This window comes from Lethenteron reissneri, chromosome 21 (assembly GCF_015708825.2).
Source record: "Lethenteron reissneri isolate LAM-NWPU_2019-01 chromosome 21, ASM1570882v1, whole genome shotgun sequence".
Lineage (NCBI taxonomy): Eukaryota > Metazoa > Chordata > Hyperoartia > Petromyzontiformes > Petromyzontidae > Lethenteron > Lethenteron reissneri.
Genome location: NC_083799.1, coordinates 125,015 through 152,081, shown reverse-complemented (window position 1 = coordinate 152,081; position 27,067 = coordinate 125,015). Strand labels below are relative to the sequence as shown.

At 42.6% G+C, this 27,067-nt stretch overlaps 1 protein-coding gene across 2 annotated transcripts in view; it reads left to right on the top strand.

The window, feature by feature from the left end:
• Positions 1–26,732, top strand: part of LOC133344994 (insulin-induced gene 2 protein-like) — a 28,474-nt gene extending 1,742 nt beyond the window's left edge. The window contains exons 1-6 of one of the 2 annotated variants that reach the window (XM_061555331.1): positions 7,820–7,935; positions 9,740–10,231; positions 13,275–13,399; positions 14,478–14,644; positions 21,867–21,966; positions 23,490–26,732. In XM_061555331.1, the coding sequence (XP_061411315.1) occupies positions 9,937–10,231; positions 13,275–13,399; positions 14,478–14,644; positions 21,867–21,966; positions 23,490–23,531 (729 nt within the window). In that variant the 5' untranslated portion in view covers positions 7,820–7,935; positions 9,740–9,936 and the 3' untranslated portion in view covers positions 23,532–26,732. Of the gene's footprint in view, positions 1–7,819; positions 7,936–9,739; positions 10,232–13,274; positions 13,400–14,477; positions 14,645–21,866; positions 21,967–23,489 lie in introns of those variants that run through there. The other variant, XM_061555330.1, reaches the window with a different exon arrangement.
• The last annotated feature ends 335 nt before the right edge of the window (positions 26,733–27,067 follow it).

Here is a 27,067-nt window from a genome sequence, read left to right as displayed (position 1 = left end):
TCGTAGCATTTGCGGTGGTTGTGTTGTTTCATTAGTAGTGGTGGTCTTTTTAATGTGTTTTAGTTGCAGTGTTGTTTGAAGTAGTGTTGCTGCAGTTGTTAAGGTTGTTTGTGATGTTTTTGTTCGTGTTGGTGACCGGAGGCGTGTAGGTGGGCAAGGCCTGGCTGGAGCTTTCCTATTGGTCGTCTGGTCGCCTTGTTATTGTTGACTCTTGTGTTTTGCATTTGGCACATGCTCGAACGATAAGTGGGTGAAATGCTTCCATTAAATATAGTAAAATGGCCCATCTGAATTTCATTGCATGATATATGCCCCGTGGATGCAATAGTCACAACATCTCATGCAATCATAATCACATATTGTGTGGATGCAGTATTCACCTGGTCCACGAGTTCTTTGGTCATGAGTACATTATATTGTTTTTTTACTGGGTGAAATATTGGATCTTCATTGGCTGAAACGTGCATTGGGTGATCACAACATAAACAACCCAGTCAAATTAATTAGATCACACTCAACTCAGTTGGCTTCTTAGATCCAGTTTGGATAGTTCATGGTGGAAACCAGTCTCTCCATAGGATGCCCACCGTTGACTTCCCAGTTGGTACTTATTTTAGCAACCCCCAGAAGGATGATGAGCTGAGTTGACCCCCAAGTAGGATTCACATTCGGATGCTGTAACATCAGGCCACATTCGGTCTTTATTGAATTAAATGTCCGTCATCTGAAAATGTAATAACTTTTGCATTGGGCTAAAAGTTGAATCCACGTTACTTGTGTCTTCATGGGATGAAGAGTACATTAGAGGAAAACATCATATGAACCTTACGGTGGGACCCCGGGTTCCCATAAGCCCCTGGCTCTCGCATAAACTGCGTTGCGACGTCATTTTATGTCTGTTGAAGGCGAACCATACGGCAATCTATTCCTCTCAACGAGTTCTACACAATGCGCTAATCCGAGTTTCAAAGTTTTGTTTCTTCTGCGCATTCGTCCTCGCTGCGTTTGGACGACATGAACACAGAATGATCTGCGCCAGGTGGGACGGAGTCGCCAAAACTAAATGTATTAATTACGATTTTGACTTCCGTTTATTCATAAGGTCCATATGATGTATTATTCACTGGCAGACAGATCAGCAGTTAAACATGTAGACATACATTGCACAAGGAACCTTACACTGGTAATGGGAAAGCTGAGCGTTGCAGTCATTGTGTCCCTAACTTGCCTTGTACAGTCCAAATTTCAGTTTCCTCTGCCACGTAATTTGGTAAATAACACGCACCAGCTGTGATAAATTTTCAAGACCGTAACATCACGTTTGATGGCAGACGAGCTTTATCTGCAAAACTGTTTTTTTATGTCTTTTCTCAACAGCGTGATCTCTTCGGGTTTCCTATTGATTAAATACAATCAATGAGTGGCGTTAATTGGAAATCATCTAGTGCGATGATTGAACACTTAGTTTTCTTGTATATGACATAAGCAAGTACTGTATAGTTGATACGCTTTATCATGTTTTAGATGCATTATACAAGCTTTCCTGCATTTTTAGTAGTTCCAACCGCGCAGATATAATCGGTACCATTACAAGGTCAAGTACATCGAACCTATAGCTGTGATTCGTGTAATCGCTTTTGTTTGCTGGATATATTTTCACGAATTGACACGCCATCATCAGCCATGCCCAAACTACTGCTGCATGAAGGAATCCCCAAGCCATTTCTATCTGTCACGGTCCCATGATGTAACAATTCACCGAGTACCTTCACGTGAGCTCATTTAATCGTTCCGTCTCCATGGTGGGTGCTATTTCCATGCAGAAAACAAGGAAACAGCTTCCATAACTCAAACCCCATTCATAAACTTTGCCACTACAGTAATAATGCCGAATGTGTGTTTTTTATCAGCACTGTCCAGTCCAGCTACCTGTGTTTGAGCTTGTCTTCACATGTGCAAAAATGCAAACTCCTGACTTGATACTTGACTATTATAAATATTGACTTAAAGCTTTAGTGACTGCAGGAATTCATATTCTTTGGGTCTTTCGGTAAAGTCATGTAGATAGGTTCAAAGAAACGTCGTAGTTTTTTGTTATTTTGTTATTTTCTTTGAACCTATCTACAGGACTTTACCGAAAGACCCAAATAATTTGACTGTCATAGTTACTTTAATGAAGAGCCTGTAGCTGTCTCAGACGGGCCCCAGTGTACCGGTCGGCTTATCACAAACAAATAATTAACAAAGATACTCAATTGACCAAGCAATAATTTTTCTCCCGCGAAACAATATATAAATGCACCCCTTGTGACTTTCAAATATGCTGTAGTGCAGTTTATGCATAGATGTGAAATAGTATTGTAGTAAAAGGCACATTTCTGATGTATTAAAGTGAGATAAAGAGGTTGTGAAGGTGTTTATCACAATATACCATTTTAGAAATAAATGAAAGAAGGGAAAAAGCTAAATAACCTGTTTTAGAAGGTGGGGAATACATATCTGGTAAAGCCTCATTGATTCCACCGTGTAACAAATTTTTTGTTCCTGGGTAGTAAGTGTTATTTCCTAATTGCTTATGCATCAAAAGTAAAGAAAATGGCTATTATTCCCCACAAACTTTGCTTTTGTGACCAGGACAGTGATATTTTGAAATTTACCTATTTTCAATGAGAAAACGGGTCGAATTTGTGTCTTTTCGTTCACATGTCAGAAAAAAACAACATATGAATCAAAATTAATATGTATTTATACTAATGTAATACAAAAATGACTACAAAAGATTTAGACACCAAGGCGCACTACCACAGGCGGGACTGGCCACAGCGGACCGAGTTCTCTGTGGGGAGGAACAACGTCAAGTGGGAGCCACTGGTGGACCCCCGGAAGGTGCAACCACTGCACATCAAATTGGGCCTCATGAAGCAATTTGTCAGAGCTGTAGATAAGGAGTCGGCAGCCCTCAAGTACCTTCAAGACTTCTTCTCTAAGCTGTCTTGAGGCAAAGGTCAAAGCCGGTGTCTTCGCCGGACCACAGATAAATAAGATCCTGGAGTGCAATGAATCCCCAAGAAGCTCACTAGTAAGGAGAAAGCGGCTTGGAACAGCTTTGTCGCAGTGGTTCGTGGCTTCCTCGGCAATCACAAGGTTGAAAACTATGTGGAGCTGGTTGAGACTCTGGTGAAGAACTAAGGCACAATGGGCTGTAAGATGTCCCTCAAAGTCCATATCCTTGATGCTCATCTTGATCAATTCAAGAAGTACATGGGAGCGTACTCGGAGGAGCAAGGCGAGCGCTTCCACCAGGATATACTGGACTTTGAACGCCGTTACCAAGGACAGCATAACGAGAACATGATGGGAGACTACATTTGGGGGCTAATTCGTGAAAGTGATTTACAGTATAATCGTAAATCTCGAAAAACTACTCACTTCCAAATCTCTTGTAGTCATTTTGTATTACTTTAGTATAAATACACATTAATTTTGATTAATGATGTTTTTTCTGACTTTATGTGAACGAAAAGACACACATTCGCCTGTTTTCTCACTGAAAATAGGTAAATTTCAAAATATCACTATTCTGGTCACAAAAGCAAAGTTTGTGGGGAATAATAGCCATTTCTATACTTTTTAGGCATAAGCAATTACGAAATAACACTTACTACCCAGGAACAAAAATTGTGTTACATATTCTCAATACAGCCCTCTTTTTTTCAGTGGAGCCCTGTGATAAATGTTTGTACAATGCACTGCTGAATAAATTCAATCAGAATATCAGAGTAGCCCGAGGAAACCCATCATGTTGGAAGAGTCCACTTACATGATGATGTTTGTGCAATTCACCAACTCCTCGTACAAAGCCCGATTACAACACGCATGCATCATCACCACACCTCGTAAACTTGGTGATGATTGAAGTGAGCTTCATTACGAGGCATTTACACATTTGCACATGCAGCAATTGTCGCGTAATGTCGCATCAGCAATGTGAACTCGGCCCTGTGTAACTATGTGTAATTTTATCGAAGCTAGTGATAATAACTTAATGGGGAAAACATGCATTGTGGGTCCAAGTACTGTTTAGAGATTGCTGAGTGGATTGTGTAAAAGTTTGGGACATGGCCCCTGACACTGCCATACACGTGCTGTGTTTGCACGGGGGCATCAAAATCTCATCAGGCTCAATGTCAACCGAGCAAACTTGATTAAAACTGGATCTTGTTCACAAGACATTCACGAAAATCCCTCCCACGAATGTTTCTTCATCTCCTCTTGATATAAACAGCTTTTGGCTGTTTAAACTGCCTCCACCTGTACTCTTAACAAGTGTCTATTCATTAAAATAAAGGGTCCTAGTGTAAGTGCAGCTCTTGTGAAATGCTAAAATTTTGTTACAGGGTTTTAAATATCCAATTGGTGTTTCCAATCATAACGTATAATGTAGTTACAAGAGTAAAGCATATAACTTTGTACAATGTTCAGCATTTGCAAAGCATCTGACTGTCACATCAAACCCTTCAGCTATAGGTCTATATGTTTCACAATTCAATTTACAACTTAACGTTTTAAATTCTGCAGGCATATAAAGTTTTTTCTGTCTGGGTGTGTTGCGGTTAAAAGCACTTTACCCACAATTGGCAGGACATGAGTACAAACCGAGACCGTTTTCGATTCAACCCATAATTATTTTGGGGACAGTAAAATATGTACAAATGTTGGTGTGTGGAATTGGCAGAGGGCAGCCAACGCTATCAATGAAAGTGCCTCATCCCATTTTCCATTTGAGCAGGGAGACACTTTGACTTGATGTTCATGATTTTTTAATTCATCTTGGGAAGTCTCACTTAGGCTGAACCAATACTTATTTAAACTCTGAATAGTTGTATGTATGTTGAACTTCTTTCACACTGTACATAGCCAACCGTACTAATCGAAGGTGCGTAGAAAGGATTGATGGTGATGAATTAATGAAGATGGCTGATGATGGAATGCTGATAATAGAGTTTAATTATGATGTTTGACGGCGATGCTGATAGAACAATGATGGAATAATGATGATAGTTAATGGTTATTAAGTAACCGTTAACGTAAAATGTCTGTTATTTTTTAAAATACTAATCCTTACTGAGTATTTGAGCATGAGAAGATACTTTGGTAGTTTCAATGACCAGATGGTTTCTTGCTTCAGAGAAGCCGCTTCTCAACATCTGGTCACCATATAAAATATACACCCAAGCTAACATGTCTCTTAGATAAGAAAATAAAACACGGACGAGAGAAATCCATGAGGACCTCTTTTTAAAAGGATAATAAAATACTTTATCTTGTCTGACACATTTGGCTCCTGTTCAGAAGGCAGTTGTGCCTGTAGAGTACTGGTACTTGCAGGCAACATTGGATCCTCCGTGTGACTGCTCATCAACCCCCTCAATAACTGCAGGATTTGGCTCTTAATTATTTATTGGCTTCTATCGAGTATGAACCATAATATACCCTACAGTTAATGTATGGCAACAAACACGCCTGCAAATTGGTAATAAGTGTTTGTTAATAGTCATTTGAGGGCCCATTGTAATTATGTATCTTGTTTTGCAAGAGAACGGCTCTGTAATGAGTCAGCAGTTAATGTGTTGTTGCAGTCATGACTGTCGGTAAATGTTTAACGTCACAGTCTTGTTGACAGTTGCATTTAGTGAACTTATTTTTTATAGATAAATGGCCTCGTGGCCAATACGTTTATGATTAGGTATGCAACAATCAGTTAAAATCAGTTCTTACCATTCAGCATAGCAGCGTGTGTAAATATATTAATAATTTATGCTAATTACACAACGACTAACAGCACGATATCGGAATTAATAGAATGAGAAATATTGCTCAAATAATTACTGTATAAATGTCATCAGTATGATTTGGCTGTGATTGTATGTGCTACATTATAAACCTCCCGGCATGTCGAGAGCTGTTCCTCTCCGATTGCAATGCATATTGAGCGCCATTCAAAATTGTAAGCCCCCACAAAATATTTGCCATGGTGTGTGGATCGGTAAACGTGTGCAAAGTGTGATTTTTTTCTTATTATATCTGGAGAGGTGTGAGTGCGTGATAGGCGACATTATGCCGAAACTATATAGGATGAAATTAACAACAAAAAATGTGTGCCTCGCCATACTACTGATTTATCCATTTAATATTCTTTTCAGAATCTGAATATTTATCCTGGAGAAATGTGATGAGCTATGAAGCTATTATTCTCGGATGTCCAGTAGGGGGCGGGTCAGGAAGTTACAGAAACAAACAATACAAGCGACGATCGGAGTGCAAGGTACAGGCATACCCCGTTTAGCGTGGGGGATGTGTGCCTGGAAACGAGAGCGAGAAGTGAATCAGCGCTAGACGGGTTAATCATAGCATAGGCCCTATGGAGATGTGTTCCCGACATTGTAATTTATCACGTACGACCAACATATTAGGGGTTCATTAGAAACAATACAGATAAACATGATTAATAAATACTGTTAGTGGCACATGAAATGTTTAAATAAGATTCACAGTGAGAATAGGTTTTCTCCTTTTTTCTGGCAACAAAACAGGTGTTAAGATGTTAAAACACCAAACTGAAACCTTTTACAAGGAATCATGTCTGCATTAACCACAATACTTGTGGTCAGAATGAAAAGAAAAAACAAACTCTGATAATTCTTTGGTTCTTTCGGTAAAGTCACGTATAAAGAAAAAATAATAAATTAAATAATAGCATACGACGTTTCGATTGCAACACAAGCAATCATCATCAGGTATAATGAAATAGCGACATAAAATCTAACCAGAAAAAATTATGGACAGACATATAAGCAGACAGATATCACCAAGATACACACAGCGGGCAACAAAGGTACAGAGAGGGGTGATCGTCTCTGTGGGGTGGCCTTAAATAGACAGAGGGGGGCGGAGGCAGCGAGAGGGAGGGGTTAGAGACAAAATTTACATGTCAATGAGTACAACAAAAAGGAGTGAGCAGGCTTAGGGGGAGAAAGAAACACACTAAAATTAAATAACCGAGCAAAGTATCGAAATGTTATGTAAAATGACACAGAGAGTCGGTCAACACACAATTAACGCATAGCCTGGTCGATTACGTATTTCAAAGATTGCTAAGTTAGAATTTAAGTGTGAAAATTTCAAAAAAAGACAAAACATAAAAACAAGAGGAACGGAGACACACAGACAGAGTAGACATATATAAGTTTGGTGTTTTAACATCTTAACACCTGTTTTGTTGCCAGAAAAAAGGGGAAAACCTATTCTCATGTTTTGGTACTGGCAATGGAGGTCCCATGATGAAGATTAACAGTGTACTCACCAGTGCATGGTGGGACCTGATATGGTGAACTTGGCAGCGCTGGGAGAAGGTGGGAGCGCGACAGCTTGCACCTAGTGGTTCAGTCCAATCTGACTTGACCCCCCCCCTCCCGGTTTTAAAAGGAAAGCGTTCATTGGTGGAGAGAAACGCCACGCCAACTCAATTTAGCGCTCGCTCATTGGTTGAGGGCGGAGAGCGTGAACAGGAGCTCACACCGTCCAGTATTTGGATTAGAGCATACACCGCGCTAATTTTAGATATCTATATATATAAAATCGTGCATGTCTGTCTGTCTGTGTATGTGTGTGTGGATTTCGGACCATACGCACTTTCATTGGACGGCGGTTGCCCCTGGCAACAGCTAACGACGACTTCGCCGCTTTCATTGGACGGCGGTTGCCCCTGGCAACGAGTAGCAACTTTTCTCCGCGGGGTGGACGCCATTTTTAATAGCGCGGGGGGGGGGGGGGGGGGACCGGCACCCGTACCCAGCGTTCGCCGGGTGGGAAAATCAGGCAAGGCGGGAGGCTCTGCACGGTGCTAGGCCTCGACACCCAACACGCCACTCTGAGGTAAATTCATACAAATTTCACGTCCTCTACAGAGTGGCGAGGGAGGCAGAGTGGCGAGGGAGGGACTCAGCCTCAAAACGAGTAACTGGTGTGGCGTATTAACATCGCCACTGGGGAGACAAAGGCGGCCGGGCGTGGTGGATACAAGTCCCGGGCAAAGCCGGGTCATGACTATGTGTGTATGTGTTTATGTGTATGTATGTGTGTATGTATGTGTCTGTATGTGTTTGTGTGTATGTATGTGTGTGTCTGTATGTATGTGTGTGTGTATTGTGTATGTGTTTGTGTGTATGTATGTGTGTGTTTGTATGTATGTGTATGTCTGTGTGTATGCATGTGTGTGTATGTGTTTGTGTGTATGTGCGTGTATGTATGTGTGTGTATGTGTGTGTCTGCAGCAAGCGCGTGTATGTGTACCTATGGACGCGCATGCGTGTGTTGTGTAGGGGGAACGGTAGTGTAGTGCTTAGCGTGCTGCCTGTGTCTGTGTGTGTGTGTCTGTGTGTCTGTGTGTGTGCGTGTGTGGTGTGTAGGGGGAACGGTAGTGTAGTGCTTAGCGTGCTGCCTGTGTGTGTGTCTGTGTATCTGTGTGTGTGTGTCTGTGTGTGTGTGTCTGTGTGTGTGTGTGTCTGTGTGTGTGTGTCTGTGTGTGTGTCTGTGTGTGTGTCTGTGTGTGTGCGTGTGTGGTGTGTAGGGGGAACGGTAGTGTAGTGCTTAGCGTGCTGCCTGTGTGTGTGTCTGTGTGTGTGTGTCTGTGTGTGTGTGTCTGTGTGTGTGTCTGTGTGTGTGCGTGTGTGGTGTGTGGGGAGCGGTAGTGTAGTGGTTAGCGTGCTGTCTGTGTGTCTGTGTGTCTGTCTGTGTCTGTCTGTGTGTGTGTTCTGTGTGTGTGTCTGTGTGTGTGCGTGTGTGGTGTGTGGGGAGCGGTAGTGTAGTGGTTAGCGTGCTGTCTGTGTGTCTGTGTGTCTGTCTGTGTCTGTCTGTGTGTTTCTGCGTGTGTCTGTGTGTGTGTCTGTGTGTGTGTCTGTGCGTCTGTGTGTGTGAGGAGCGGTGGGTGTAGTGGTTAACGCTACGCTGCGCTACCAACCCGGCGAACCGAGTTCGATTCCCGCTCATGGCCACCACCGGTCAAGATTATTTGAACCTCCCATAGGTCGACTCAGCCTCAAACGAGTAACTGGTGTGGCGTATTAACATCGCCACTGGGGAGACAAAGGCGGCCGGCCGTGGTGGATACAAGTCCCGGGCGAAGCCGGGTAGTACAGCTAGTACTGTATACATGTAGTAATACAAATTTGGCCGAGAACAAACATCTCTATAACGAATCATCGTTGTACAGGGTAGCGATAAACGGGGTACGCTTGTATAGGAGAGGTAACTAAATTACAAAAAAATCATAAGTTCAAGTAGCAAAAGTACATCAATTTCCAAACTTGGGCAAGGCAGCAAAACAATAGCAAAAACTGTCCCAGACCACACCAAGACAACTATTATAAAACCTCGGCGTTCCGTTTGTCCGTCAACTAAATTATAAGAGCCTCTCAGAAGGCCTGAATCAAAAAGTTAAAGAAAGTAGAATCCCCCCCTCCAGATGTGGGGGTAAAATGTTGATCCAACAGGTTTACAAAAATTGTCAACCCCCCCAAAAAACATTTTCTCCCCCTAGTACCATAAAATTTAAATGCAAAGGTTTTGATAACAAGTACAGTCCAAAATGTAATTTGTATGGCGACAGAGAGAATGTCTTAATTTATCATAATTCATAATTACCTATGCAAAAAACTATTCTTTGTGCATTCTTTTACAGGTGTCCTGGAAAACCAGAAACCCACTCCGATCAAGATGAGAGCTTGAACAACAAACCATGTAGACTTGAGCTAAAGTGTATCATTACAGACAAGAAAACAAACTGAGAAAGTACAAACTAAGAGAAGGGGACGCTTCGACACATTTGTTTTTGATTGCGTCTTCCACTTGGAAATCATCAATCTCTCAACGCTTCAGATGAACCCTACAATGTCTCATACGAGTCCAGAACAGACCTCCTCGACAATGGGCCGACTGGACTGGAGTGCCTTGGTCGCGTTTGCCAGCCCGTGGCTGCAGGGCCCGCTGAGCACCCACTCGTGGGTGAGCCTGGTGGCGCGGGGCGCCGTGCTGTTTGCCGTGGGCGTCTTCCTCGCGCTGGTGCTCAACCTGCTGCAGATCCAGCGCAACGTCACGCTCTTCCCACCCGACGTCATCGCCAGCCTCTTCTCCTCCGCGTGGTGGGTGCCGCTCTGCTGCGGCACTGCAGCAGGTATGCCGGATTCCCTTTTGTATTGTTATTATTATACAGGGTGATCCATATATGTGTAATACAAGAGTACACCGACGGTCGCCGATCTGTGGGATAGGCTCCGCCGCTTCAGCCATTAGACAATTAGGTGGATGGGGTCAATTGGGCCAAAGTTCAAGGGCGGAGCTCAAGGGTGCTTGTGGGTAACCATCTAGAGGGTTCGTGAGGGGGCGTGGCTATGGGCGGGGCTTGGTGACGTGTGAGAGGGGTTATAAGGGGAAACAGGAAGAGGCTCGTGGTCAGTGTGTGAAGTCTGGAAGCGGGACCACGTCTCACGCCTCCGGAATGCCAGCGGCCACGTAGCGGTCCGGAGGCTGTCTCCTCGCGCGCCGTCTGCCAGCGGTGCGCGGGAGCGGGGAGCGTGAGCGAGCCGTGCACAGGACAACAACAACTTACACCGCGGAACGAGGAGCGAGCGGTATTACGTGGAAAGAACGCGGAGCTATCCAGCCGTCGAGATATGAATAATTAAGAAGACACGAATCCAAGATCGTCGTCGAAGTGCTTTATTACATATGGATGCCTGACTGATATCCAGCGACCCCCTTTCGCAAATATGTCGTCACTTTATTAACACCACTACCTGATTTGCATCGTCTCAACAACCCACACTTCTCGTATCCATCGCCTTGGTCTTCGCCTTCACCTGCTCTATAAATTGCTTTGATTTATGTAGTTTCGACATTCGTCGCACCTTTAGGAACGTATCCCCGACGTAAACTGGGATTTTATTTTTTTCTTCTTGTTTCTTTCGGTAAAGTCACGTAGAAAGGAAGTAATAAAATAATAAAAATAAAACATAATAAAACAATTCTCACGACGTTTCGGCTACAACGCAAGCAGCCGTCTTCAGGTGAAGAATGAGACACTACCAAACTAGGAGCTTATATATAAGCTGCATTGGGGGTTGAAGAGCGCCTTACTTCCTTTCTACGTGACTTTACCGAAAGAAACAAGAAGATGAATCCCTGCAGTCACGAAAGCTTTAAATTGGGATTTTATTGTATATATAAATCCATTCCTAATGGTTTTTGTTCCCTTTTCAGTGACATGAATGGCAGTTGTCCATTGTGCAACACTACTTAAACTTCTGTTCAAAGCCTGCATTGTTTACATAGCAATGTTTTCATATTTTTAAATGCTCCTGTTTGAGCTCTTAGCATATCATCAATAAAAATCCATTCTTATACTTGATTCACAATCAATGGATTAACTATACAGATGTAAGGACAGTACGGGGCCAAGTTGTTATAAATAATGATTGCAGCGAACGAGGACAGGAAGGGTCAAGTGAGGTAACTGGGTGAGGCGTCAACGCGGGGGTAGAGATGGAACCCCCGGGGGTGTTATAGTGAGTCAAAGGAGAGAGTTCGGGGAAAAGGGGCATGGCAGAGCCGAGGGGAAATAAAAGGCAGCGTGGAGCGGGGCTCAGGGCTGCTGTGGGGATTCGGGGTCCGGACCGTCGTCGCTGTCATCACGGTGGACCGCCCTCATCGTCTTCGAAGGCTAGGAAAGAATTTGTATATCTCCGCCGTGGCTACTACATCAACGGCTCCTATATAGTCAGTCAGCTATATAGTGAACGTCGCGTAGCAACTACATAGAGTCACTCAGTTGTATATAGTCAACCTGCGTCCACCTGATAACATGGCATAGAGTCGGGTGGGCTGTAATATATAATCAATATATATAACTTAAGCAAGACAGCGTCTCTGAATGCTACATTACACATATAAGAAGCATTTATTTTTTTATTAATATGCTTATGAAGCTTTTTTTTATTGCACTAGATTGTATGTTCACCACAGAGACAAACAAAATAATTGATTTGTTGAATCTTGTAGTGACTTAAATTCTTGACAATTCATCAAATCAAAGGGGTGAATGTCTAACTCCATACTCGTGTTGTTTGCCATGTGAGCAGTTCAATGTTGAAATGTTTAATCGATACACAATTGTTTGTCTGTGGATTTGAGCAACACATTTTCTTGTCGTGCCCGAGAACCAATGGCATTTGAGGTTGTCTCCTCCGCACCCGCAATGCTATGACATTGCCCTTGGTTTCTAATGACATCCCACCAAAAGAGCTGCATCAGCACCGAGTACCAGGGTTGTGCACTTGTACTTGACCCAACTGATCCTCCCCCGCTCCTTCAGCTGTCACGGTTTCCTATTACAGGGCTCTCGCACAGCAGGCTGGCATGGAAAGCGTTGCCCGACACGATTCACCCTCTGCTCGCGTGACATTGCATTAATGCTGGTTGCTTGCCAATGCATTTTTATTTTTTGCCCTAAATGATTTCGCTGTGTCCGCTGAATACAGTGTTCCATTGCTTATTGCTGATGTGTGTAAGTTGCAACATTCGGTCAAACTCTTTTTGACCTCGTCCCTTGCATTCTCTGTTTTTAAAAAGTTGACATTGCAATATTTATGCCACAGCTGGGCATTATGAATATTGAAGTAATCGATTACATATTATCAACCAGTATCATTGATACTGGCAAAAAGGTAACATAGCTATAACTGCTCAACCCGAGTTATAAATGCTCCGATACTTGCGTTGTCTTTGTACTGTTCCCCTATTGGCGCTCTCTGGTCTGACAGTGGTGAGACAAGGCCATAAAGAAGGCTGTCTCCTGTGTAGGCCAATCAGTTTAATAGACAATGCATATATTATCAGAGCATGTTTGTTTGCATATTTTTGCCACAAGTATGTGTGGTTAATGCAGACTTGATGCCTTGAAAAAGGTATCTGGTGTTTGAACATCTTAACACATGTTTTATTGCCTGAAAGGGTAAAGCCTATTATATTTTTAATCATAATTACTCCTTTTTGGTGAAAATGATCAATTCGGGGATCATGATTTGTGACATGCCTAATGAATGCATCTTATGCAGTTGTGTTTACCATGTACGTAAGGGACATTCATATTATTGTGACTATAGTTATCTTAACGTGTTTCTGTCCCTTCCCCTTCCTACCTGTTGCCTCACGCCTGGCAGTTGTCATTGGGCTGCTGTACCCCTGCATCGATAGACGCCTGGGGGAGCCTCACAAATTCAAGCGCGAGTGGTCGAGCGTAATGAGGTGTGTCGCCGTCTTCGTTGGAATCAACCACGCCAGTGCCGTATCCTTTGGTTGCACCCATTGCCTGGTGTGCAGTGGGCATTTCTGACCCAAATAGAACTTGCACAACAGTGGAGTGTGCAGTGGAGTGTGCAGTCGGTGCAATTGCACCGGGGCTGTGCGTGCTGGAGGGGTGCAGGTGGTGGGCTACAAAGAGAGGGGGGGGAAGGTGGAAAAGAGGACCTTGTGTTTTTTTTCTTTCGCCAGGGTCCATGCTAGCCATGCTACTACACTGCAGTTGCAGGACATTCAGTGTGAGCAATAATAAAAAGTATGTGGATAATTTTTGGTTTTAAGAAAAGGCTCTAGTGTTCGTGACCGGGCCATGTGATGCTACAATTAAGGCTAGTATGTATGTATGTATATTTAACTTTTTTCCTACAGTTCTAAAGAAATGAGCTTTCAATCTAGATTTAAAAGTGCATCGCTCAAGTGGCTTCCTAATATCGGAAGGAAGAGCGTTCCAGACGGCCGCAGACATGGTATGCGGCCGTGTCTGTGACCGAGCCATGTGTTGCTACAATTAAGCAATGTTAAGTGAGGCCACCTGTGATCTGCACACTTGTCTGACCTTGAGTACATCACTCTAACAAGAATGTATTGATCAGTTTAAATACAAACTTTGTTGAGTAGCTGCTCCTGCTGTATTGTCAAGTTGGGTCAGCCAAGGTAAAGGGGAGATGGGTTGCAACAACGCCTGATTTAAGTGCCCGTCAGTTTTATATACATAGAAATGCCATACGATACATTTTTCGTAAGGCAGTCTAATTTAAAATAAATAGTTTATTCTGTTGACAAATAGTATTTAACTACAACTGTTCAAAAAAAATACGTTGCCAATGATTACCAATTGATGCTGAGCGTGGTGGTGTAAACTTGTTTGTAATATCACGTATGAAACTCTTACGAGTCATGCAAAATATATGCAAATATAACATGCTAATTACTAAAAAACTATCGAACTAACAATACTAATGAGACGAACAACACTGAAAATTTACAATTGGGAATATCGATTACAAAATGAGAATTAATCATGTACTTTGTAGGTTTTTCTTAACGACTGTGACCCCTTCCAGAAAGTGGACTTTGCCAACAACATCCAGCTGTCGCTGACGCTGGCCGCCCTGTCCATCGGCTTGTGGTGGACATTTGACAGATCGCGGAGTGGCTTTGGCCTTGGCATTGGCATCGCCTTCCTTGCGACGCTGGTCACGCAGTTGCTGGTCTACAACGGAGTGTACCAGTGAGTTGTGCTCACACGCTGTGCTGCTGAACCCCCACCTTACTAGTGTATTAACACTTCGAATTATGTTCATTTCCACCTGTTATAATTGAAATATCGGTTTGTCATGCGACGAACATCACTCTCATATGCAGAGTGGGAAAGTGCTCCTCTAACTATGTGTGGACCAGAGGTATCCTTGGAAGATATCTCAGAGGTATCTCTGTGATATCCATCTGTGGGCTTTTCTCCAACACGAAGGGTTTGCACTGCTGTGCAAGAGATTAGAATGGATACTTTGTCTTGTGACGTGACTCTGAAAGCACAATCGTCATAATCGCGACGGCCGGGAATGACCCGTAAAAGAGTGTACTGATTTTTAAAAAATATATTAATGCTACTTCAGTGAGATTATATGCTATGAAAATAAAAAGGTAAGTTTTAATTGCTGACAAACTGCTCAATATTTATGTCGATAGCTATTGGAGAAATACACCAAGGCAGCATGGGAGAGACAGACTCCTTTAATTTACATAATGACTCGGAGAAATGTGTTTTGTTTCATCGTATGGCTCACATATCTACATTTACCATTGTCATTGATGAATTATTCGTTGTGTTTACCAACATTCAACAAAATAAAAGATACACAAGGGTACATGGCTAATTGCCGCAAGACTTGGGAGATCATGTGAATTGGTGGCCAGCAGTCGAGACAAACGATGGAGTGCCAGCCAAATGGGAGGGTTAATGATCAAGTGATGAGATCAACTTGTATTTAAGAACTAGATGGATTGTTGAATCAAGAGACCTTGAGGGATGTGTTTGTATCCATGTCGAACTTCTTTCGCACTGTACGTAGCCAACCGTGGTAATCGGAGGTGCGGGGGAAGGACAACAAACTAAACACAAAAAGCAGTTCCAAAGAAATGTATTTTCAATCTAGATTTAAAAGTGCGTAGCTCCAGTGGCTTCCTAATATCGGAAGTAAGAGCGTTCCGGACGGCCGCAGTGACCGTCTTTGTTCGATGGGAGTGTGGTGAGTGTGTAAGTGAATGGTGAAAGGAGGATGGAGGGGAGGGTGGCTGCTGTCACCCCGTGTGACCCCCACCCTGGTGATGGCTTGGGAAGGCCTTCATCCAGCAGTGGCCAATGATGATTATGATTTAATGTACTACAATACCTAACCGTCCTTGATGAAGCAATGTATTTTTATTCTTTATTGACATACTCCGACTGCAAAATAAACACAGGTAGTCCAACTGAAGGTCACGTACACACCCGTGAAAATAAAATAATGTTCCTTTGACCCTTTTATCTGATGTAAAATCCAGAGCAAAAGTCAGCAATGCTGATGCGTTTATCTTAGAATATTTGTACATATTGGTCAGAGTTGAAATCGTGGTCAACAGGAGACGTGGAAGTGATACAATTCAAGAGGACCGCAGTTTTATCAGACTTTTTAAAATATTTAACTATTTCTAGGGCCCGTGACCTCAAGAGACCCTAGAGCTGAATGGCTGTAGCACGCGTTGCTGCCTCTGACATGCTCGGTATACACGTGGCAGAAACTTTTGACTCGCATTATTCAATGTATGTTTTTACCCTGGGAGGTGTTTTTGACAGAGTTGCTCATTTCATGTACAGCTTTTTGTGTTGATATTGAAAATTCCTCATCTTGCCCCTAATTTTGTGGCAACCCTGGTACATATATGAGGCAGAAAAAAACGAGAAAGACGGTCCTGATGAGATGCATAGTACATTCCAAACAAGACTAACCAAAGAGACAGACATGGCAAACAAATCTAAAGAAATAATAGATTATTGAGTACAATCGCGATCCCATGTCACGGCCATTCACCACATTGTGGCAGGGATCTGGAAAATAGTTTTGTATCTAGAGTCCTAATGTTTTGTGCTTGGAAACTGTATTATAACGCGTTGTATATTTTTGCATATGGAGAGTGGTGTAAAGTCAGTCAGCAAATAATAGGCTGTTGACATCCAAAGTAATTAAATCTGTTCCAGTGGTCGATCAAAACCTGGGGAAGGTCTAACCAAGCATGTTTATATTGAGTTTGGAATTACACCAATCCACCTTTTTGCTTCATAAACAAACAAGAGGGTCCAAAGGTTGAATCTTGGTGTTATACTGCTCTTTGTCCTTATGCTGCAAGCACTCACAAATCAACTGTTGATCCACCTCATTGTGGCTTTGTTTTATTGTGGCAGGTTAAAAAAAATCCCAATTGTATCATGACTGCTATTGCCACCATTTCATGAGACTAGGAAAACATTCGGAACTTCTGCAGAAGAGTCCAACCCTTTGCGTTTGAAAATGGCCCACAGAAGTAGATTTCACAGAGCTACCTCTGAGATCCCTTTAATTCACCTCTGTTCAACACAGTAGGGAGCAGCACTTTCCCATCTACTCTGCATATCACGGTGATGTTTGAAGCATGATAGTATCATTTTTATTTAAAATGTCAGAGCTGGAATTTAACCAAATTAAGTGCACAACCAAATTTAATGAGATTGCTTTTTTTGTGCTTTCATTGAAATGACTGAGACCATCATCTCACTCCACTTGAAAGCCCAGTGTAATGTCAGTGCCTGGATTCGAACCCAGGATCTAAGTTATGCCAGCTGAGCATGCTGACCTCTGAGCCACCCGGCCACCTCCTTTAATTGTATTGTTATTGTGGGCCAGTTTTTTACTCGTCCAGAATGGCGCTTTTATGTTCGAAAAACCGTGTAAATTTTGGGCTTATTTCGTTTTTTGGGAGTGGGAGGCTATTGCAGAGCCTAGAGGGGATAATGGCCAAATGTTTGCATCGACAGGTTCACAAATCCCACTTCCTACACTGCCATCTCTTGCTAAATGCACAGCCCACCAGGTTTGGGTAGTTTCTCAAGTCTACTCCATCCACAAATCCTTGCCTTCAAAAGTATTGAATTTGCCACCAGCTAAACATTATTACCGAACATCTGAGTTCAGTAATTTATATATTTATGCAATCTAATTCCAAAAATATGTATTATGAACAACTGAGTTGTTGGTGGAATTCAACCTATCGAGTAATTCACTTTAACGATTAAAAACAGGCCGGGGCTGTGCTGTGAAGTCTGCAGGTGGTCTCTTCTTTCTTAAAGGAGACCATTTGGAACTTCCAATCTGGTTTCTACGTTAGTATGCTGCTGCTCATAGGTATAATACTAGCCAGACATGAGTTAGACTGCTTGCTACAGCAAATCCAGGTCAGGCCTTAATATACAAAGCGTTTCCTTTCTAATAACCCCACTCTTATGTCCTAGGTAGAATGTAATAAGAAGAGTGGAGAACTGAGCCTATTTAGCAGAAAGGCTGTGTCTAAAGATCGTAAAAAAATTTTGGGAAGTTCTAAATGTTTGATGGATCGAACGTCATGGAAACCTAATTTAGTCGGTGTGTTTTTATTTGACTAAAAGTATGGATATAATAATTGAGAATTTTATTCAGCTCATCATCATCCTTCTGTGGTTGATAAAGTGAGTATAACGTTAAATTAATCAGTGGAAGGGTCCTGTGGCGAAGGTACCTCCTGCAAAAGAAATGTGGAATTTCTACAGTTAACTCATGGCCATTATTCAGAATGGGGACCTTCCATTTCCCGGTTGAGAATCACTGTCTCAGAAAATACCCACGTTATCTGTGATAATATCCCATAACCAAACCAAAGTACTTGTTTTCATCCTCTCAAACCAGATAAGAGTGGAGTGTTTTCCATGCCTCTTGTCAATTATTAACAAAAACATAACGTTTGCACATTAAATGTTAAATTATAATTTCCTGTGAATATGCGATAGAATGAGAAAATTTGGATTTTAGGCATTTGTAGATATAACAGATATAATTTAATTTCAAATTAAAAGGTACGTGTTAGTGCTTGCGAGTATAATAATTTCTAATCTTAGTGACAGGATGTTTGCTCCTCGATTGTACATTGTTATCCATCTCGTGTAGGTTAGGAGCTTCCAGGGCAATAACCTCTGACTTCCCGATCCATGAACTGCTGCAGTCCGCTGACTTGTTGATTGTACACGTGGCCAAAAAACGAATTTAGTTTTTTGTTTGTTATGGAGCTGTACACATTTCTAGTATCACTACTTAGTGGTTTTTTTTGTAGTTCTGTCCTGCACCATTTATAGTTGGTGAGTTAATATTACCAGCTGGCAATTGTGCTTGAATGGCCTGGTTTGTAAGGCCGACCTGGTAGATGTCACTAAAAGTTCAAAATTAAAGTTCATTGCAACATAAATTAACTGCATTGACGGATATATTGGAATATTGCTGGAGGTATTGTGGAAAGTCTAATTTAACTTTTTTGGAAAACGTTATGCTTACTGTTTATACACAAGTCGCCTCAAAGCATCTCCCTGCTCGGATGATCGTTTGAGCTGTGTTTGACGGTGGTCTTCATGATGGTGCCTTTCATCCAGCGGTGGAATTATCCACATTCCAATAGTGGGGACAATGCTAGCATGAGCCCACCACAATTCACGTCTCACAAATGAGTGCTTAATTTATGATGGGTTCACTTTGCCACCACCACCGTGGTATAAACTCGCAGGCTTTCCGTTTTGAGTCAAGTGCTACGATGGTAATGACAGCTGGCTAGACTTGTATGTGCAGTGCACTAGTGGTTGCGCACGTTATGTATATTCAGAAGTACACACACCATGGGCGTCGTAATTTGTGCACCCTACTACATGATCAACCTACAGCATTCTATCCTTAGCCATGCACATCATCGGTAATTTGTATCTACCTGACTTGGCCTTCTAAGTCGACTCGGCCTAAAATCTTTGCCCTGTGTAGCTTGGTCAACATCACTTTGGGGACGGTGGCAGCTGGAGGTGGTGTTGCACACAGCTCTTTTGTGGTTTTCTGGTGTTAATCGGTGGTTGCTAACATGACTCGCCTTAATAATCTTTGTGTGTATGCATATTTACACCTGCATGCATATGTGCGAAGCAATGTTAGGTTAACCTATGGTCTCCCACGCTTGGGAACAATTCGTGGCCTTATTGGTTTGGCATTTTCGTCATCTGACCCTTGCATTACATCGCGCCTGTAGTCTACTATAAGAGGCGATCTTGTTTACTACAACTTCTGTTGCCAAGCCATTGGCATCAGCCAGATCAGGTCCGAAAGGCTATATGCCCTCTGAATTTCACAGCCACCATGCATAAAACAGGCTGCTATAGGCTCTGGGGCTATGTGGTGGGCAGCAGAGGGCTTTGCAGCAAGGTGCATTGTAATGTACTTCTTGGCTTCCACGTCGATGCACCCTTGCTTTCATCACCTCCCCACTGACGAGTGTGGTGATGTATGGTCAAATAACCCTCACGACCCACACGAAATTAGGAGGACTGTACATTTAAATTAAATAACAAGAATAGAAAAGTCTTATAACAGGGTCGCTTGCAAATACCATTTGATGTCGCGTAAAAAGTTATCCATGTTGCAGGATGTCATTTGCTCCATATTCTGAAGAGTAAATGATGAAAACATCTGTCCCATTGTGTGCGTTAGTGTTACACAATTGAATTTTCTACCTACCACAACGTTTTTGGGATTCACGAGGCGTTTAAGTGAAACCACTTTCTCAAGTCACGTGTGCATCACGGGGTGCTTGAGAAACTCAGGTGTGTGTGTGTTTTAGGAGGCGATGTGCAAATTAAGGTACCTCATAGATAAGAGTGCGTCAGCAAAGGAAATAGGGAAGCTGTTGAGACTGGACTTGAATAAGGGGCCAGAGTACGATGCAGATGGGTTTCTCTCGTACGAAAGTTTGCATGTTTCAGACGTTGACAGTGCTGGCCCTTGCACATTGTATTATATCGCAATACACTTTACTAGAAACGTGCATACAATACAAGGCAGCAATTTCACTTATCTCGTTTTAGCCTACCACTGGAGAGGAGTTGTATCTGGTTTTATTGCACGGTCATGAAAGGTCCTCTTTACAGGTTTCACTGGAGTTTACTTGAGGTTGAGGAGCAGTCCCTATTGCACACGCGCAATAGACCACGTGCTTTTACACAGCATTTTATTACACATTCCATTGTACTGTAATGTCTTATTGCACTTTTGACTCTTACATGTTAGTTTTATTATATTATGTTTGTTTACACAGGAAGCCTCACTTAGTCTCAAGACTCGCTTTCTGGGGGGGGGGGGTCCTGCCGAGTTTTTTGCAGTAGGGGGCGATGTTGCTTCGTGCAATCGCAGTTGAGTGATATGGAAATCGGAGAAACCGGAGAAAACTCATGCAGAACAGGGGGAGAACCATACAAACTCCAGACAGAAAGGCAACCTTTCTGTCTGTGGCCAGATGTTAACTACCTCGCCTGGCATGAAGGAGGTGCGTGGGTTTGATCCCGATCCCGATATATTTGGAGTTTGCATGTTCTCCCTGTGATCGAATGGACTTTTCTCTGAGCCCTCTGGTTTTTCCGTCCACATTTAGAAGCAACATGAGCCGAGACTATTTGGCTGCTAGAAATTTCCCCGTGATAAGCCACTTCATTGAGCTCTCATTTGTGGCCAGGTTACTTCTGAAAATGAGCTATATAGCTCAGTCGGTCTTTAGTTGAGTTCTAGTTTTAAACGACCAGAGTTCAATCCCCAGCCATAGCTAACAGCAGTGGCAAGTGATATCTGAACCGGTCCTCGGTTCATCTCCCCTCGCTCACCAACCTGCACTGGTCAAACAACCCCCTTGACTAACATGGCAAGGGGACGACTTCATCCATCAGTGGATTGAAACTGATGAAAGGCAAAGCTCTGCAATCGCTTACTCACGCCACTGCTGGCCGGAGGGTCTACCACTAGAGGGAGTGCAAGTTGGTATTTGAAAGGACTCTTCCATGTTGGCCAGATATCTTGAAAGAGGTGGCAGTACCCACTCTTTACCCCCACCACTCGTCATTTGCTGATTGACTGTGGTATATCCATTTTCACTGCTGGGTGGAGAGAGGTGCTGAATCATCTGTACACTTACCCATTGTTTTAACTGCTATGCTCGGAGATCAAGGCACACCTCCGACCTCTGAATTGCTAGTCCAGTGTGCTCCCTGTTTATCCCATGGCAGCGTAGAAATTTAGAACGGGCCCTGTCAGTTTAAATTACGCAATATAACTATTGACTGTACTGTGGCTGTTAGTGACGGGAGCCGGTCTCTCTCTCTCTGTTGACAGGTACACATCTCCAGACTTCCTCTACGTGCGCTCCTGGCTGCCGTGTATATTTTTTGCAGGAGGAGTCACAATGGGGAACATCGGCCGGCAGCTCGCAATGGTAAAACCAAACTCCACAACAAAGCACGTGCGTGACACTTCACACCCTCCCCATTAAACATTTATGTGGAAATGTTAAAACTTCCCTCGCACCGTACGTAGCCAACCGTACAAATCGGAGGTGCGGGGGAAGGACAACAAACTAAACACAAAAATAAATGTACGCCTTTTGGCGTCCTCTGGTCTAACACCGTTTTGAGACTAGGCTCAAAAGAAATCTGTCTCTGGTGTGGACCAATCAGTTTCAAAGACAATGCATATATTATCAGAGTACGTTTTTTGTTTGCATTCTGACCACAAGTATTGTGGTTAATGCAGACATGATTCCTTGTAAAAGGTTTCAGTTTGGTGTTTTAACATCTTAACACAGCTGTTTTGTTGCCAGAAAAAAGGGGAAAACCTCTTCTCAAAAATAAATTAGTTTTTAATTCTAGATTTAAGAGTGCATAGCTCCAGTGGCTTCTTAATATCAGAATATCAGTGGCTTCCACAACATGGAACGCTGGACCAACATTTCGCCAACCACCTACCAACTTTGGTGCAAAGTTGCACATTTACTGGGTCCTTTATTCTCTTCAAGTGGCTTGGTTGCTGCATTGGTTTTGGCTTTGTCTCTGAACTGTTTAGTACGCGTTAACATTTATAACCCTTTTGTCAGTCCCCTGCTGCATGAGATTTTCCCCATACCATGTCGATCATAGCTGTTATTTTGCTATACTTTACTTCACCAAGCTGGTGAGTGCGGATTGTTGCAGGTGGGCAGCGTAGATATATGGGAGCTATAAAAGTAGAGTACAACAATGTATTTTGCGACACGGCTCCTCTGCTGTCCACCACGTCGTCCTACAGCCATGCACGATGGCCGCCTATCCAAGCCCTGATCCAGGCTTTGGAGGTCTGTCGAGATTAAGTGCATTCTGGGTGATGTAATCAAAGTAATTTTTTTTACATATTATTTCAACATAAGTGGAAGTGAGTTTTCTATATATTCCAGACTTGTTTTTACAATGTTTACATTGGTGTCGTGTGCAGAAAACTAGTATGTTATGAGATCACAGCTTATAACCAAACAATCTTGCGTCCATTCGATCCAATCGGGGCTCATCAGAAACCAAGCAGGTCGCATTTCATCGTAAGAAGTTTGCAAAAAACAAAAACGATTGCGATCTTTGCTATGTCATCATAATTTCCATGAGTCATAATTCACTGCTGGATGAAGGCCTTCCCAAGGTGCAACCATCTCCCATACAACATTTCATCTTGCGCTTGCACATAAGCTAATCTCATGACTCCCATCTCCTCGGTGGATGTCCTTTCGACTTCTTAACATTGGCTGCCACTCCATCATTAGTTTCGACCGCCAGCCATAACACCTTCGGGTAAATGTTCTGCCCAAGCCCACTAGCATGTTTCAACACTAAGTACGTCAGCTCATGAGTTATGTTTCAGTTTGGGCTGCGGCGTATTAAAACGGAATGTTAAAGGCTTTAAGTGTTTTTGTTGTCTGCCTTCTCGTGTCGACAGTACGAACGTCAGCTGACTCACGAGAAGCTGCACCAGGAGTGAAAGGATGGTTGGTGTCAGCCACGAAGCTTCGTGCACAACGGAGGCGAGGGGAAAGCGTGGAGAGAGACAGAGAAGAGAGAGGGGGGTGATCCCATCGGGAGTCGGTCCCAGAAGAGCGTGAATCTCCAGTACGGCTGCACAGTGGGTTTCGAGTTGGATACTGAGTTAACCACGTGGGAAGAGCTGTGTGTGTATAGGGCGGTGTATGCTAGCGTGACGCACGCCGCCACGTTGCAGTGAGCAATGCAAACCCAATATGAAAAGCGACACATTTGCCAACAGCTTGTTGATACGTAGACAGTAATTAAGTGGTATACACAGGTCACTTCCGAGTACATTTTAAGAATGTGGCCATCTTTTTACATGAACGGTGTTGTTTTGTTGATATCCGATCATGCGAGGTACGATGCCAATGATGAAATCGTAGATCTTGCTCAAAGCATCCAGTATTTGTAACACCTTTCAGAGTTCATCAGTAGGTGTTAGAGTTGGTTAGAGAACTCTGATCAGTTTTCTTTATACGGAAGTATTCGTGTCAGTTGAGTTTCATAACAAATCAACTGTAAAGGTATTTCATTTTTTACTTTTAATTTTAGCATGTGCGATTACCGGAGGAAATGTGTACATTGCAGTTAAAATGTAATGCACCATTTTGAAATGAACAACATAAAAGTAAATGTATTGATGCTTCAATGGTTGATCAAGAAACTCAATTCAAATTGTGGTTGTTTTAAGCATTTGCTATTCAACTGCAAGCAACCACAACTTATCAGAACGTGAGACGATTAGAAATCGCGTGCCCCTGTGCATATCCCAGCATGAAGCTATACATTTGGAAAAGTAATAGCTAAATTGACGTAGGTTTTTATCCAACAGTTACAAAATAATTGGCAAAAGTGGGACATGTTGAAAGGAATTCGACAATTTCCATTCACCCTTTATGTTTTTGTAAATACAGAGGTTGTGCCTTTTGTGAATTCTCAGGGCATATCCAAAATACTCTTTGGTTTTTTTCAAATCTAGAACATATCCAACATATTTCGTTATAGCTCCTGTTAACTTATCGTTTGGAATGCATACACATCGACCGTTCCCTATCCTCATGATCGGAGAGGGACCTTGTCCAGTCTGGAACGTGCGAAAGAAACACAGGTTCGTTAACGAATGACAAAGCCCAAGAAACAACTGGGTTCTGTTTAGTTTCTATGTCAGAGCAGGGTGTCGGTCCACAGAGATGCTGCTGTGGAAATCCACTTTGTGTGAGAATAATAACGTGCCAGTGCACCCCCAGAAGCCCATTTACTGGTTCGAGGTGGATTTGTGACCGTTATGAGCTCCACAGATCCTGAGCTCCATTCACTAAACATGAATTTTCTCTTCCCCCCCCCCCCCCCCCCCGCTTAGTGATGCTTATCATGATGTTGCCGTGAGTTAGAGGGGCAACACCTTGTGAACGAAGGTTATGGCCTTCAGCGTAGCTGCGAGTCAGCATTGAGGCCGCACAGGTGGCTTATTGTGCATGTGTGCATGGTGCGGTGAATGAATCGGGACTCCCTGAAGTCCGATTAGAAGTCAATTGATATGGTTTGGTGGCAATAATACCAGACAGAGGAGAGTAATCCCCACGTGGCAGTTGTATGCACAAGCATAGAGCTACAAAATAGCAGCTATCTTGCTTACGGGTTGTCTTCCTTTAAACGAAACCTCATTCGTGTTAATCATTACGGCTGGCTCCAGGCAACCGATCTAACACTCTTATTCTTATTTAAAATCCGCTACGGTGTATGTTGTCACTCCAAAATGAACAATGTTCTGAGTATTTTGCCATTTGCAGCCTACTGGTTTGTTGATTCTATACCTTCTTGACACTCGGTATTTGTGGATTACCTCTGTAAGTAGACTGCAACAGATGTCCCTTGCCTCTTGCTGCTATGCTACTGCAATACATGTTAAGGTGCACAGCACACACGTGCATCCCTTCCGTTAAGAATACTTGAACGTGACCTGAATATTCAGAGATTTAAGTAATTGTGCAAATGTTTAGCTTTGACTATTGAGATCCTCTCAGAGAATCTGTATCTTAAACGTTTTAAGTGCAATACTAGCAGACGATATGCATCCACGCCTGCGTAAAACTATAACACAATCTTCATCTATAACTATATAGGTCTTTTTTGACTACCTAGAGGAAAAAAAGAAGTGGCTGATTGGCTTTTGTAAATAAAAAATAAATATCACTTGTGTATTGATAACCTTACGTGTGTCAAATATATTAATTTGTTAAAATATTCATGCGAGCTATTGGTTGTTTGAATGTTGATGTGATATTTCTTACATGCTTGCTGGAATTTGCTTTCTCTGTGCATTGATGTAGGGTGTGAAAATTGCGTTACCCCCGTCTCGAGGAAATATCTCTTACATATAAAAAGAAATATCATAAGACACACGGAAACTCTTGAAATGTCTTATCTAACACACATAAAACATTACTACAAGTGATGGAAACTCCCAAGGTTAACAGGAGGTGTCCTGTGGAGAAAATGGCTTCCTTAGGAATGTGGAATTTACACCGCTAGCTCGAGTCTCCGCATTGGAAATGTGTGCTGCCCCATTACGTGGGCAGGCAGACTCGTCAAGTTTAATTCTGCAATCGCTTGTCCGATGTTATTTTAGAGTCCGTGCCAAAAACGACCTGTTATAAGGCTAATTCAAGCTGATTATTTTATTGTCTGGGTATAAATGTTGCACCTCTTGAAATCATACTCAAGCAATGTGACCTTGAGTGTGCACGATGAAGTTCAAGAGTGGAGGCCCTGGACAAGTGTTATAAAAAATAATAACAACCCAACATGGGTAGATGAGATTATCTGGCCATGGCACTCAATCAGTGTTTACACTGGAGAGTTAATTCTGAATAAATGCTCAGATTAGAACAAAATCAAGAGTTTAATAACACTCCCTTGTGTGAACACCGCTGATGCGCTTCTTGGCCTTGCTTAAAGGGCAATACTCTACAAAACAAACGTGTACAATCTTCTTAGAATGACATCACAAACATCCGAGGGGCCAGTTGAATGCAGCACGTAATATTTGTATTACATTTTTAACTATTCTCAATGTATTCCAAACTGTTCGGCCACATTTAGCAAATGTATAAGTGAGTTCATTAAATAAATATTGCGTTTCCTTGAACCGGCAAAAGGGTATCTCTGAATGTGTTTGCCGGGTATGACCGAGACGCGAGCAGGGTGTTGCATGTTCCACGCATCCAGTGTTGGGAGCATTTAAGTAAATTAATTAGTCTGATTACCAGAGAGAAGTAACCTCTTTTCACAGTAGCATGGTCTGATTACTTAGTTTTATTATGACTCACAATTTCATACTGGGTTTGTTTGGCCATGGAAATAGAAAGTCAAGTCCTGTACTATGGCTGTGAACTTCGTAGCATAATCTGCATTGGCTAATGTCCTCACATCAAACCAAGCTGCTTATATTATGTTTCCATTTTTTTTCTTAAAATAGGATAAGTAAACAAC